Source organism: Drosophila innubila (assembly GCF_004354385.1).
Source record: "Drosophila innubila isolate TH190305 chromosome 3R unlocalized genomic scaffold, UK_Dinn_1.0 2_E_3R, whole genome shotgun sequence".
Classification (NCBI taxonomy): Eukaryota; Metazoa; Arthropoda; class Insecta; order Diptera; family Drosophilidae; genus Drosophila; species Drosophila innubila.
Genome location: NW_022995380.1, coordinates 8650436 through 8664807, shown reverse-complemented (window position 1 = coordinate 8664807; position 14372 = coordinate 8650436). Strand labels below are relative to the sequence as shown.

The following is a 14372-nucleotide window of genomic DNA, read 5'->3' as shown; positions in this document are numbered from 1 at the left end:
ACAGGACAAAGGCAGCTACATAAAATATTTAAAAGGGCAGCAGCTACAGAAACTGAAGCAACTCTAGTTGTTGTAGTTGTTGTAGTTGTTGTTGTACTTGTGGCAGGCATCGCTGAGCATATGGCAGATGCGGCAGCTGTGAATAGTGAAACTTAAATATTTATCTTGGCAATTGCCTCTAATTTAGTTCAAAGTTGCCAGCGCTCTAAATAAACTTTTCATTAGCAACAGCTAACAGTTCTCTCACACACACACACACATATAGCCTTATCTATGTACAATATTTGAAAGGATAAGTTAAACTAATTTCATTTAATTAACTTTCTTTTTCATTGTATGCATGTAATTGACTTTTATGTGTATTGGCCAATGTTTCAATCAAACTGAAACCACGTAAAAAGCCACAGAACTTATACGCACATACAAATACAGACATAATTCTATGCCAACAGGGTATTAGCGGGTTTGTAACGAATTTTGACAAGCATTTGTGAAGTATCTATCAGTTAAAGTTGCTTTTCTTTCGTTCTCTTTAGCTTAATGTCTCTAACGTTATGTATTGTCAAGTTGATCTTTCTGTATCTTATATCAAACTATTTATCTTTAACTGAATTGATTTTCTCGGCTTTCTTCAACTTAATTCACAAAAGAAAATCTTCTTGAATCGACATTTTGACTTTGTTTAAACCAAATTCAACATACATTTGCATAAATCACAGATAATAGAGTATTCAAGTTTCCGCACCTGAAAGTAAACGCACAATGTGTTTTTTTTGTATTATTTTATTCAAAAATATGCAACAAGCAGAGATATTCATAGAACTCAATGCCACAACCACAACAAACAGAAACCGCAGCGCAACCAATGTGGCGTTAGCTTGAAACACGCTACACGCAACATGCCACGCCCATCAAGCAACCTCTATGCAGGATGCGGAGGTGGCATAAACCGAACTTTGAAAATAAAATAATGTATTGAAAAAATTGTGCAATAAAAGCGATTTGATAAAATTGAAAAACTAAAACAAGTCACAGAAATGCGCTGTTATTGAAAGGCTGCCAAGTTATTTGTTTTATTTATTTTTTTTTCTTTGCCCTCTCTTTGTTTGCCATTTATTTTGTTTTTTTCTTTTTGTGTATGTGCTGCTGAACACGTTGTTTTTGTTGTTTACATTGCGTGCCACATTTGGCACGCTGCCGTTGATATCTAGTTTATTTAGCGACACGTTTTGTTGATTTTCTATTATTGTATTTTCCCCCCAAAAATGTTCATTTCTTTTTCATTATTTTTACCCCTGCTTTGGGTTCATTAAACTTGCGGACAGTGGGCAGTTTTGCATGCACTGACATCATTTTAAATTAATTAAATTAAATTTAAAGTGCAAGCTATTTTGTTAAAGCTGCTGAGCAGATAGAAGCTGTTTGTTGCCCGCATAATTAATGGGTTGTTTAGAGGACACACAACGAGGCACCCACACAAGCGAGGAAAGTAGATTGTCGGCCAGCTACAACTGCTGTTTTATGCATGCAAAGTCACACGCTGCGTATGCGTAATATCTGCACAAAATCATGCCGACTTTCAGACTTTTAAATAACATTGCATAATAAAACACAAGACAGACTCACATAAAACGGGATTATGTCTTAGACCTTAAGTAAAAGCTGAAGATAATATGGTTTATTTCATTTCAAACATTTCTGTAAAATCTTCATAAAAACGAAATGGCTTATTTATTTATAGCCAGCCCGTATTTGAGAATAAATAGAAGTTCTTTTAACATTTCCTTAATTAGATTTGAAATCAGAATAGAGACATAAGCTCTTAGCACTCTTTACAACTCTCAACACATTCGATGGATATTAATTGATCCATGTTGAGAGCCTGTCAAATGCTCACCGATGTTTAAATAATGAACCACCGAATGAATGAATATCTTTGTTCAAGTAGTCAAAAATTCCAATTGTATATCGTCCCCTCGACCCGAGCGACTTCACATTGTGTTAAGTAATTTACAAGCGACTAAAAATAGTCGCAAATAATGTGATGTGTCAAAACAAAACATCAAAACGAAATGGGAAATGGGAAATGGGAACCAGCAGCATTTGTTGAGGGCAGGCAGGTAGATAGAATTCAAAACTCAAGAGAGGAGCCAACTGTATTTTGGATACGGAACACACATCAAAGTCATCGTCCCTTGGGCTGCCAATAAAAGAATTAAACGAATGCGTAAATCATTAAAAATGGGCAGACGATTGCCGCCAGCGCGCTGGGAGCATGCCACAGTCAATTATAAATAGATATGATTTGGGGCACGCACAGTCAAGAGATAAAGACAGAGAGAGAGAGAGAGAGAGAGAGAGAGAGAAGGGCGCACGTGCGGCACAAAGCTGCTGGACGACTTCAAAGCTGTTGCAGTTTTGTTGATTGCCTCTAATTAGACGGACAAACAAACGCAGCAACAGCTATGCAAATATAAACTAAAGACTTTTCACAATTTGCCTGTTTCTTCCATGCAAGCCATTCATCAGGATTTACGACTAGGTGTCGCCTCTAGCTTCTGCAGCGCTCACATTTGCTTAGCCTTGCCACAAGCCAAAGCGTTGACAAATTGCCACAGCGGAAGTTGCCTCGCCGCCATATTTGCCATTTTGCTCAAGCTCAAGCTGTCAGCGAATGCGCCCCGGAAAGTATGCAATGCAATATAACAAATGGCCTGCGGCTTTGCGGCTCTCTCTTCTCCCCTTTCTCCGTGCCGAGGTGGCATCTCAATAATTTTCTAATACTTTCATAGTCGGGTGTTCTGCGGGGCGATTTCAAAAATGTATGCATGAAACTGTGGTTGTCGCTTCGCTAATCCTTTTGCTTGTGCAGGTAAATGGCACCTAGTAGGGGAGTGAGTGGCGGTAAGTTGTGGAGGGGTGAGGCATGAAAACGGTAGTGAGTTAAGGCTGCGATTAAATTTGTGCTTCACTTTCGACACTTTCGGAAAAACATTTGAACATCAAAGTGCCGTGAAGACGACACATAACCCCTCTAAAAAAACACACACACAAGAAAATACTCGGAGGTTGGAAGCTGCTAGACTAAGAGATACCCTCTGCTAAACTATAATTTAAATCACCAAGTAATAATAATTCATTTTTATACTTGCAAAATATATAATTATGGTGATTAAAAATATTTCAATTTAATGTTGTGAAACTTTTGAGTTTGTATGTATGTCATAAGATGTTTTGAAACCCATACACCTAAGTCTAGAGACTAAAAATCTATACGGCTCACAGATACTTGCCATATAAATTCGCTTGAAGCTATAACTTCCATATTCTCCATGTACAGGGTGTCGTAATGAAATAACAACAAAAAAGCAGGTGAAAAATGTCTTTTAAAATTGTTTACAAAACAAATGCGACGTTTTTTGTTGCGCTGTTGTTCTTGGTGTGCTGGCTGTTGATGTTTCTGACATTTTTGCTTTGCGGTGTCCAACGCTCGAGATGTTCGTTAGTATGCAGTGCTCGAAATTGAGTGGATTTTGCAGAATACCACAAGCAGAAAATCCATTAAATTTTTTAATAATTTGTGCAGAACATTTCTTTCAAGCGAAAGCTGGATCCACCCACGTTAGAATACACGCATTGGCCGCAGGAAAAATCATTTCTTTGGTTGTTAGTGTATATTGAACAGCAATATGCTTTTTTCGTGGGCGCCTCTTATTAAAATAAAAGAAGCCATTGGAGCGGAAGCAATGTCACAATTTTACAGGTTGCCCTGTCGAAATGAAATAATACAAAACACGAGCCCAAAAATTCGTGGTGAAGCAGCCTAGCATAAAAAGAAATATTTTTGTTTTGTCTCCGCTGGAAAATAACAAAACTCGACAGGGAACAGCAACAACAATAAAGACAAGGACAACGTTGATGCCGACAACCGGCAAACGGAAGAGTCGAACAACGGCAACGACAACGACAACGACAACGACAATGACAATGACAGCCGACAGGGGCGTGGGTGTCAGCGGGCGTATTCCGAGCACCGCCCCCTCGCTTTGTTAGCCCCCACCTTTTTGCAGTGTGTATCTGTTTGCGATTCGCAGAAGCGGAAGCATTGTGTTAAAATAACAAACAATCAGCCGAATCATGCAGGATGTGCAAATAAGAAATAAATATATTTTATCAACGGCGCCAGCTTCCTACCTGACAACTTCAATTGGTTGCTCTGCCATTCCCTTGCTTTGCTAATATACAAATAAATAAAATAAATCATTTGCTTTTGCCGTCTTTTTTTTTGTTGCAGTACCCGCACGTTTGGTTTGGGCCGCAACCGGCAAGACCGTCGAGCTGCCCTGCGATTTGTCGCCGCCAACGCCGCAGGATTCGGTGAAGTTGCTGCTTTGGTTCAAGGATACCACCGGTATACCGCTGTACAGGTAAGTTAGTACAGTAAGAGAGAAAAAGAGAGAGAGAGAGAGAGCGCACGGCAAATCAATTTCAAAGACTGGCCAAACTGTTTAGTTGAAGCATCTAAGCCTGGCACAGACGTAAAGTGTTGCCGACAAGCGGAAATGTTACACCCGAGTAGCACACACATATACCTACACACACACACACACACACCCGCACGCAACCTGCAGGCAACAGCCATCCATCAAAAACGTGAAGTAATCGTCAACATCCTTTGCTGCCATCACATTTGGCGCATTTTTCCCTTCGTTGTTTTTTATACCCTTATAGTAGAGGACATTATAATCCTGTCACGAAATGTGTGACGCATTAAGTTACTGCATTTGGTATGCTCATATTAATATATCCTAAGCCAATTTGTGAAGTCCTGTTAGAGCGATAATAACTGAATTCGATTGCCCCAATGCCAAATTAGAGGAAATGTTTTGAATTGAATTTTATGATTGTCCCACAAGCAAACATTTTAAAACCAATAAGCAGAAAACAAAAATAAAAATTATAAATAGGTTTACTATGTCATAGAACTGTCAAAGCAACGCTAGGTCAAAAATCATCCGGACTATTATTGAATGCATGTGCTTATAAGGGTATCAAGTCTTCGGCGTGCCAACGATTAAATTTTTCACTTTATTTTTTCTGCGTTCGTTTTGTGCGTTTGACTGAATTCCGGCGACAACATTTTAGCTCAGGACCCGGAAGATATTTGTGTATATATGTGTGTGGTAAGGATTCTCTCGTCCACACCGTCATAATCCACTTTGTTATAATAAATGTAAAGCACATCCGATTACACTTGCCATCGCTAAAGTGTAGCAAATTTGCACACACATACCAAGAGCTCGCTTGCTTTATACATTTCATTTGATAAATTTTCAATGTGCCGCACGCATTTCAAGTGGAGCACTAGCAACAACGACAACAACAACCACAACAACAACGACTACAATAATTACAATCAACAGGGATCTGTGTCAGCCAGAATGCAACAATGTGGCACGAAGCGAGTTGCAGGTGAACTACTGGCCACCAGTCGATAATCATAAACGACTGCAGCAATTCAAGTGGATGGGAGTGTTTGGACTCTTGTACATAAAATAAACAGAGTAATTTGCTAAAACAGCAACAAATTGCTGCAATTTACGCTAAAGCTGCCAATGTCGCAAACTGGCACGAAGCGAAGGTAAATTCGAAAAACGCAGCAGCAATACAATACTCAAACACACACACACATACAGACAGATACACTTAAACACACTCACACACACAGACACACTCGAGCAAATTGAGCGTCATTTTTTATGGACGTAAATTATGGGAACAGAAGGACAACCTGGGCGCCAACTTCAACTAATGGCCCAGAGTTGCCTGCATATGTTTATTTATGATGTATAATCAGCGCACCTCTACTCCCCTACCCCTTCTCTCTCTCTCTCTCTCACTCTCAGTCTGTTTGCCACGCCCCCACACTAAATTCACACTTAACCGTTTGGCTTTTTTGTTGCAGTCTGGACTCGCGCGGTGGCAATGTGAAGTTGGCGCCACATGCGGCCATAGCTAGCGATCTGGGTCAACGTTTGTTCTTTAGCATCGGCGATAATCCCAAGGACTCGCGCCTACAGATTAAAGATGTTAAGCCCGAGGATGGCGGCGTCTATCGCTGTCGCATCGATTTCTTTAACTCGCCCACTCGCAACTTTAGGCATAATCTAACTTTAGTGGGTGAGTTTGAAGCCCTCTCAAATCTGTCTGTCTCCCTTTAGCTCTATCTCTATCTTTGTTTATTCGCAGTGCCTCCCGAGGAGCCACGCATCTTTGATGCGCAGGGCAAGGAGATCTCCCAAATGGCAGGACCATTTCGCGAGGGTTACGAGCTGTTTCTTTGCTGTCAAGTGAGGGGAGGTAAGTAGAGCGGGATGGAGAAGGTGGTCAGGTGACAGGTGACAGCTGACATCTGTTTGCCCGACTTGACCCATTAAGCCTGCCAGTTGTCAGTTGCCAGTTGCCAGTTGCCACCGCAGCGCTTTATTTACTCAGAAATCCTGTCAATTGAGTGCCACATGTGGCAACGACCTTCGCCCACATTTCATACGACAGTTGGCTGCCAATTGAAAAACTGCACAGTGGTGCTTCTGGATAATTTTCTTCCCCAAAAAGTCAATTGTACCAAAAATAAAATTTTCCAGAAATTTAAGCCTTAAAAATACATAAAAATTCTCAGAATTATTTTTCTGCTTTATTTAAACTTTGTTTTTACTGTGCTACAACAAGAGACATGAACATTTAATTTCCCAAAATATATATTTCATTGGAAGGTAAAAAAAATTATCAATAAAATATAAATTGTACACATTTTCTTACTTTTCAGATAATAGCAAGATAATATTTGTGGTTCATATTGATTGTAAAATTGTCGTCAAATTACAGATTAATTTTATATTTAAATTGTAAACTTTGAAAGGCTGTAACATCTATAGTACAATATATATTATATATGTTTTCTTGATATTGATATTGATTTTTGTTACATTTTTAGGCAGAAAGTTCCATAGTGAGATGGCAGCTTTTCACATTTACTTCTCAATTCGCTTCTCATTCACTTCTTTGTTCGGTTTTCAGGTCGTCCACCGCCGAAGGTCACCTGGTGGCGGGACGGTCACGAGCTCATCGGCACCAGTCACACCTCAGTCGAGGAGGGGGCCACTGTCATGGTGAATCAGCTGCTCATTGGCACCACCACACGGGATTATTATGGAGCGCGCATTGAGTGCCGGGCACAAGGAACACGTCTCCTCGAGCCTGTCACCAAAGATGTCACCGTGCAAGTTCACCGTAAGTGTTAACTGCGCTAACAAAGAATTCTGGCTGGTAACCAATAACCATTTGGTTTTTATAGTGAAACCCATTCGAGTGAAGATCCTAACACCCAATGATCTACTCACAGCTGGACATCCGATGGCCATACGCTGTGAATCGTGGGGTTCGTATCCGGCTGCCAAGATTACTTGGCTTTTGGATGGTGAGCCCATACGCAATGCCGAGGTCACGCTGCACAGTGATAAGGAGGTGAGTGTCCCAACCGTTGACCATCTTTCTCATATAAAATTGCTGCAAATTGTCAAACGAATTTGGTCAGAGCAACAAAAGCAGAAACAACAATGACAACGGCAACTTTTCTGCCCGACAAATTTGGCTTTTTACGTTTGACATTTGATAGCTGTAGCACACAAACACACACAGATGCTTTGCTAACCTCTGAAGTGCAACTACAACAACAGTGACCATTGGCTGACTCTAAGAGGAGACGTGAGCGGCGGGCAAAGTTTTTAACAGCAGCCAAAAGCTTGCAGACAAGTTGACTTCAAGGGGTCGTCCGCCTGGCTGGCTCCCTGCTGCTCTCCCTTCCTCTCGCTCCTCTTCACTTTACAGCTTCCTCCCATTGGACTACTTTGATGAAGTGCACTGGCGAAAACTTTCAAGTCAAGCTATACAAATTTGCACTGGACGCCAGGACATTGACTCGACTAATGTGCGAATTTTTATTTGAATTTATGTGGAAAGCGTCGAGAAAATATTTCGTTTCCTTTTTTCCGTAACGAGCCTTGAATTTATCAGCTTGTGCTTGACTTGCATATTCAAGACGACTTCATTTCTATGTCAAGGAGAGAAGAACATTTGTAAGACTTCTAAAACGTCTCTTTGGGATTTCGGTTTCCCAGTTTGTCTGTTGCCTGTTTAGCTTTTTAATTATGTCAGGGTTAATGAATGGAGATTCGAGCCCAAACTGATGTTGATGTCTTGGACACGTGAACGTTTTTACTCCTGCCTTGACTTGGCATCAGGCAAACTCTTGCATTACATATTCACAAAGACACGACAGGATGTGGATCTGTGGCATGTTGCTCATTACAGACATGGCTTTGATTTTCAGCTTGACTGTTGCCAACGAATTGATGGACAGGTCAACACGCACGTTGCCAAGTCTGACAGAAAAAACATTGTTGCCTGCCTTTCAGACTGAAGATGATTTTCAATCTTTTCGCACAGATTGATATTCTTGCTGATTCCCTATATGAATTTTGAATTTGAAACCAAAAATGAGAAGAAGAAAACTAGCAAGCATTTAATATGGAAATATATGGAATAAATCGCTTTTCATGGGAATTTTTTATACTCATGAAATTTAACCAGCTAAAGAACATAACATTTTTATAACAAATATTGTGTGTCACCTTTTGTTAAAGTCCTATAAAATCTATATCATTTTCTTTGTCCTACAATTAAAATATTTGTACTCTGATTTTTTGATTTATTTTAATTTAGCTAGTTCATGATCCCTTTTATTTTTTCTTCCTTTTTTTGGTTTTCTAAAAAAAATATTCGAAATTCGTTTGGCGTACTATTCTTGCTTTAAGATTGGATAACAATAAATTTTATCCGACTAGACTTTAAAATTTATGTAAGTTTAATAACAATTATTTACTAGTCGTAAACTTATTTTTAACATTTTTACTTGCATTGTATTTATGAATATTTTCACTTTATTGTGCATTTCGCAGGATGCAAACATCACCACCAGCATTTTGACATTGAAGGTGACATCGGAGAACGACAATGCGGAATTGACGTGTCGAGCTACGAATCCTTGGTTCTCCGGCGGCGCCATTGAGGACAAGCGTATTATACGTGTGGCATGTAAGTACACACACACACACACACACAAGCAATACACATACATGTGCACAATTGTGAGTCTTCTGTAGCTGAGAGCTGAACTGTTGCGACTGTTGCTGAATGAACACTGGCCATACTTTCAATTATGTCAACAAAGCGACACACACACACAGAGAGTGAGAGGCTTAGGTGTGTGTTTCTCACAGTGTGTGTGTTTTGCTGAAAGCTCTTTCCGTCCAGGCAAGTCCAATTAGAAGCGTATTAGGGCCAGAGCAACATTATTTGATTAGGGCACCTGAGCTTACACAACCCTCGGTTGCTCTCACTTCCTCTGTCTTTTTTTCCGACTCTCACAGGCATTTCTAGGCCTACTCTTGGCCATGGTTCAACTCTTGGCCCCGGGATCACAGATCCACCTGTTGGTCCGCCTCTAAGCAGCTTATAAAATGCAGTCATATTGTCGTCATCAGCATCATCATCATCATCATCATGATTGTTCGTTGTTCGGTTGCTGCTTGTTGGCCTTTTGCATTGCCAACTGCTTTTGACTTGACTTGATTAAATTTGCACTGTTATGTTTCCTGTGCTCGCTTTTCGCCTAGCTACGTAACTGCTCCCGTTTCCTCTCATAATATTGGCAACATCCGCTTCCGGCTTCCGATTTACATTACTCCTGCCGTAGCGAAAAGCAACAACGAAATTAAATTACCTGCACTCGGAACAAGCTAAAGAAGCTCTTGCTCTTGACAACCTCAGGCCGAACTTCATTTCTATTTAATTTTGTGCGGCATTTTTAATAATTCACCATAAACGTCAGCAATTTTTGCCGAGAGACGTCAAGAGACGCCATAGTTTTGTGCCACGCCCGCACACAAGATGGCGGCCGGATATGACGCGCTGTTGGCGCCAGTTTCTCTCTCGGTCGCGTATTAGATTTTTACAACCGTAACTAATAGACCCATTTTGGCTTATGGCCAAAAAGCAGGCCGTGTTGGCCTCCGGTAAGGGATGTGCAGTCAAGCGGCATACAGAAAGAAACAAGGCAACAGACTGACCAGAAGGAGCGACAACGGCAGCTTGAGTTAACTACATTACGCAATGGCCGACTGTTGGACTCACCTTATGAGCCATTTGCGTTTATTATTCGGACTTTTATCCGGCTATTTGTAGCGCTCATTTGATTTGGCGCTCCTCCTACACTAACTTTGCCTCTCACTTTATCTCAATTTTCTTCTATTTTCTATTTTCTTTTTTCTTTTCTTTGCCTGCAGATCCGCCCTCCGTGTCGGTGCACTTGGCCAACGAGGATCCCAGCCGTATGGTTACACGTGCCGAGGGCCAAAATGTCACGTTCAAGTGCCGTGCGGATGCGAGACCTCCGGTTACCAGCTACTCCTGGTTCAAGAACGTAAGTGACCAACTGATTTCAGCCATCTGCTTCATCTGACCAACAACTGCTGACCAATGCCCATTAAGTAGCCAGAAACTCTTGGCAATTTTTATTATCAATTGCTGAGGTCTCGTCTCTTCCCGCTGTTGCTGGTTGTCAAAATTCTTGTGGCAACTTAAGCAGACACTTTGCGGTTTAATTTAATAACAAAATTGTTTGCAACGCCAAAATTTCAAACGCTGCGGGCAACCCTCAACACTCTCAAGGCGTAAAATATGTGGCCTATTGGGTTACACCGCCCACTTAGTGCGTATACTTGATATATGACAGTTTTGTATGTATATAATTGCGCCATTATGCCTTTAATTGAAGACTAGTTCGTATTACAAATTATTTAAGCATTAATCATACAACAAGTAAACCAGATCTGAGATTCCAAAATGTAACCACATGAGCTGCCAATCGGAGCGAACCACAGGGTGCGTCTTTCATTCATAATCGCATTAAAGCCACAAAGCTTGACCATCATTGTTCGTCCTAAGATGTATTGTGCTGTTGTTATAATAAAACGGCAAGGTTTTGACATCCTTTGACAGTTTTGTTCACATGAAAACATCATCATTTTTCATGGCACAGCAGAAAATCATATTTCTTCGCCTTCTTTCTGCTCTTTCAGCTTCTTAGAGCTACGCATTTAACAAATTACTCTAAGCTATTGTGCGCAAGATCAAAAACTTATCAATATTTAAGGCACAGCGGGCTTTGCCCTTTGCCAGTTGCAAACAAAAATTTACACAAAATTGACAAAAATTGTGAAAAACGATGTGCCAATGTGCACAGAAGATTACATAAAGAGAGCAACAGCAGCAAAAAAGAAAACAAACTTTGTCACTCCTTCAGATGACAGCTCGTCTTATAACCCAAAAGTTTATCATTTTTATATGCTTTATAATGCTATATTTCGAAATTAATTTAATGTGGCACGGTTATCAACAGATATTGATAATAGATTGCACATAACTTACACATTATGAGAAAACTAAAATGTTATGTTGTATGTTTCAATTCCAATTCAAAAACATACCTTTTTATCATCAACAAAAGCTGCTAAAAGTATTCTGTGCACATATTGTATACAGCACAATTACTACAGATTCTAAAACAAACATTACCATTAATTAATTATAATTGGAATATTTTTTATATTTATTTAATATCTGCTACTTGTTGCCTACTTTCAGTTGTCTGCTAAATATGCGGCAATAAATGCATTAACGATTCATTACATAATGCATTTGCAAATCGCTTTCTGTATGGTTCTGATGATTTGCAACATTACATTTTAATTTAATTTGCAAATTAACATATTATAAAAGTAATATTAAATATTATTTAATGGAAAAAAGAACACCAAATTCGCTACTAGAAAGAGATCGACCATTCATTATCCTGTTTTTTTTTTTTTTGCATTAATATAGTATAAAAAAGTTTGCAATCCAGCACTTAAAAATGTACAGAGTTACTTTTTTCTGTATATAACTACTTTTTGTACGTCTTCACGTATACAGGGTATTTGCCATGAATTAAATGCAAGCTACATATATTTTAAATACAAAAATGCAACTCTGAATTCAAGTTTTGACAGCTGCACAATTATTATGGAAAAAATTAATTAGAAATTGCATTTCATGCGACTGAAATCACATTGGAATGTACTGAATTGAAAGGGTGTTGCAAAGGCGAAGAGGGGCAGAAGCGAAAGTTTTGTTTTCATTAAAATCTAGCACAGTTTAGAATTTAACAATGCGCGAAATACAGCACTCGAATGCAAATTGAATTTATTTGTATTTTGAATTGAGTATTTGAAATATTCTATTCACAGTGTTTTGTTTTATATCTTTACTGAGTATCAACAGAACGTAAATTTGATTTATAAAAGCATAATTTAATGTATTTATCGTTATAATGAATTACGTGAGCATCACTTTAAAAAATTAATTAATATTTGTGATAATTCAGCTGATATTTATATATTAAAAGATATTAAATATAAAGCCATTGATATAGAATTTGAAATTGATTTGATACAAATATTTTTTCCATTCATTTTTTTTTTCTTGTTATATAATTATCGCAAAACATCTCTGAATATAGATATTTTTTTAGATCCTATATTTGACACTGTGCATTGATTACCTGTCAGTCATTCCCTTATTCAATGAACGAGTTTTTATTAATAATTTCCAATAACTGATCAATTAAAACTACTTAAAATGCAAGCCGAGTGCTTCCACATAAATCTTGACCGAAGTTAAACAAGTTTTTCTTTAAGATCTCGTTTCACAAATTTTATAAAGCATTTGCTAGAAAATAAATCATCTACCATTTTCAGATGCACTTAAAGCATCTTCATTACATTTTCATCCTTGCATTGTTGTTTATTATATTTTCAATTGTTGCTGCTTTTGTTATTGTTTCAGGGCATGCGAATGTCTGGCGAGAGCACGGATATCATGCACTTGACACAGCTGGAGCGGGAGAGCGCGGGGGCCTATGCCTGCGGGGCGACGAACACGGAGGGGGAGACGCGGAGCTCCAGTCTCACCCTGAAAGTGCAGTGTAAGTAAACAGCTTTTGCAGCTGCCACAGCAGCAATTTTATTGTAATATAAAGAAACAGCAGCGGGAACATTGCAGCACAATATGATGAATAAACATGGCGGAACGGAAACGGAAGTTGCGAAATAAAATCAACTGGCTGCAAGCAAAGCTACAAAAAAATTAAAGTTGCCAACTTTTGCAGCGGATGAGGAAATTGCTTAGAAATTATGCATGGCCAAGCCCATGTGTGTGTGTGTGTGTGTGTGTGTGTGTGTGTGTGTGTGTGTGTTTGTAGTGGTGGATGCGAACGCGTGCTTGTTTACAATTGTGAAATTGTTGTTGTCGCTAGTCTAAATAACCGCCATTGATTTACACACGGAAAACTTTTGTCTATAAATTTAACTGGCAATTTTTTTCTATGGCAACTTTTTCATAAACCTCGCGCGCTTTGCCTTTTGGGAAAAACGACACGAAATATTTCACTTTGTGATTAATGTGCATTGCATAAAGCGACGAGTGAACCAAATAATTCAATTGATCCTTTAGTAAAGCTTATCTAACAGCAAATTGAAATCAATTCGTTTACCTTTTGAGAACTTCCTTGTAGAGTGAAGCACTTTTTTTTTTTTGGCGATTATTTGTGCATGTGAAAATCCTACAAAGGAAACAGTTGCACATTTCAGTGCCGGGAAAGTCGGAAATGCGTTCTTTTGCTTTACGACAGTTAAAGTACTTTACAGTTAGAATTTTAAAAGTTTCAAGCTAACATAACTCTCAGCATTAAGTTGAGCAACAAGTTGTGCAAAAGGGGGAAGAGAGAGGGCAGCATATTGTGCTGAATTGCAGTCGAGTTGTGATAACAGCGGCAAGAAGCAATAAAGCTGCAAATACTTATCAGCCTTGACGTGACTTACATTTTAAAGGGGGACCTTTCAACGTATACATATGCGTGTACACCTGCTCTTGTATGTGTGTGTGTGTGTGTATGCTTCTCAGAGACAGACTTGGCCCTGGGCTAGAGCTCAACTTCCGCATATTCTCGTATCTGGTCTCATTTTACAGCCAGCGTCAAGTGAAAGTAAACTCGACAACATCTTCTTCAATACCTGCTAAACATACACTAACACATACACACACACACACACACATTTACTCGCATCTTTTGTGCATATAGAGAAGAAACAGAATAAAAACAACGCAAGTCCTTACGTTCATGAAACGGAAACATGTTAATTACTATGCCCAAGGCT

General features: G+C 39.2%; 1 protein-coding gene across 2 annotated transcripts in view; it reads left to right on the top strand.

The window, feature by feature from the left end:
• The window catches only part of LOC117791652 (nephrin), a 47461-nt gene that overhangs the window by 15324 nt on the left and 17765 nt on the right, over positions 1 to 14372 (top strand). For both annotated transcript variants that reach the window (XM_034631462.1, XM_034631463.1), the window contains exons 2-9: positions 4295 to 4427; positions 5966 to 6180; positions 6250 to 6360; positions 7078 to 7290; positions 7355 to 7524; positions 9018 to 9153; positions 10404 to 10540; positions 13003 to 13141. In XM_034631462.1, coding sequence (XP_034487353.1) covers positions 4295 to 4427; positions 5966 to 6180; positions 6250 to 6360; positions 7078 to 7290; positions 7355 to 7524; positions 9018 to 9153; positions 10404 to 10540; positions 13003 to 13141 — 1254 coding nt within the window. The remainder of the gene's footprint in view (positions 1 to 4294; positions 4428 to 5965; positions 6181 to 6249; positions 6361 to 7077; positions 7291 to 7354; positions 7525 to 9017; positions 9154 to 10403; positions 10541 to 13002; positions 13142 to 14372) is intronic.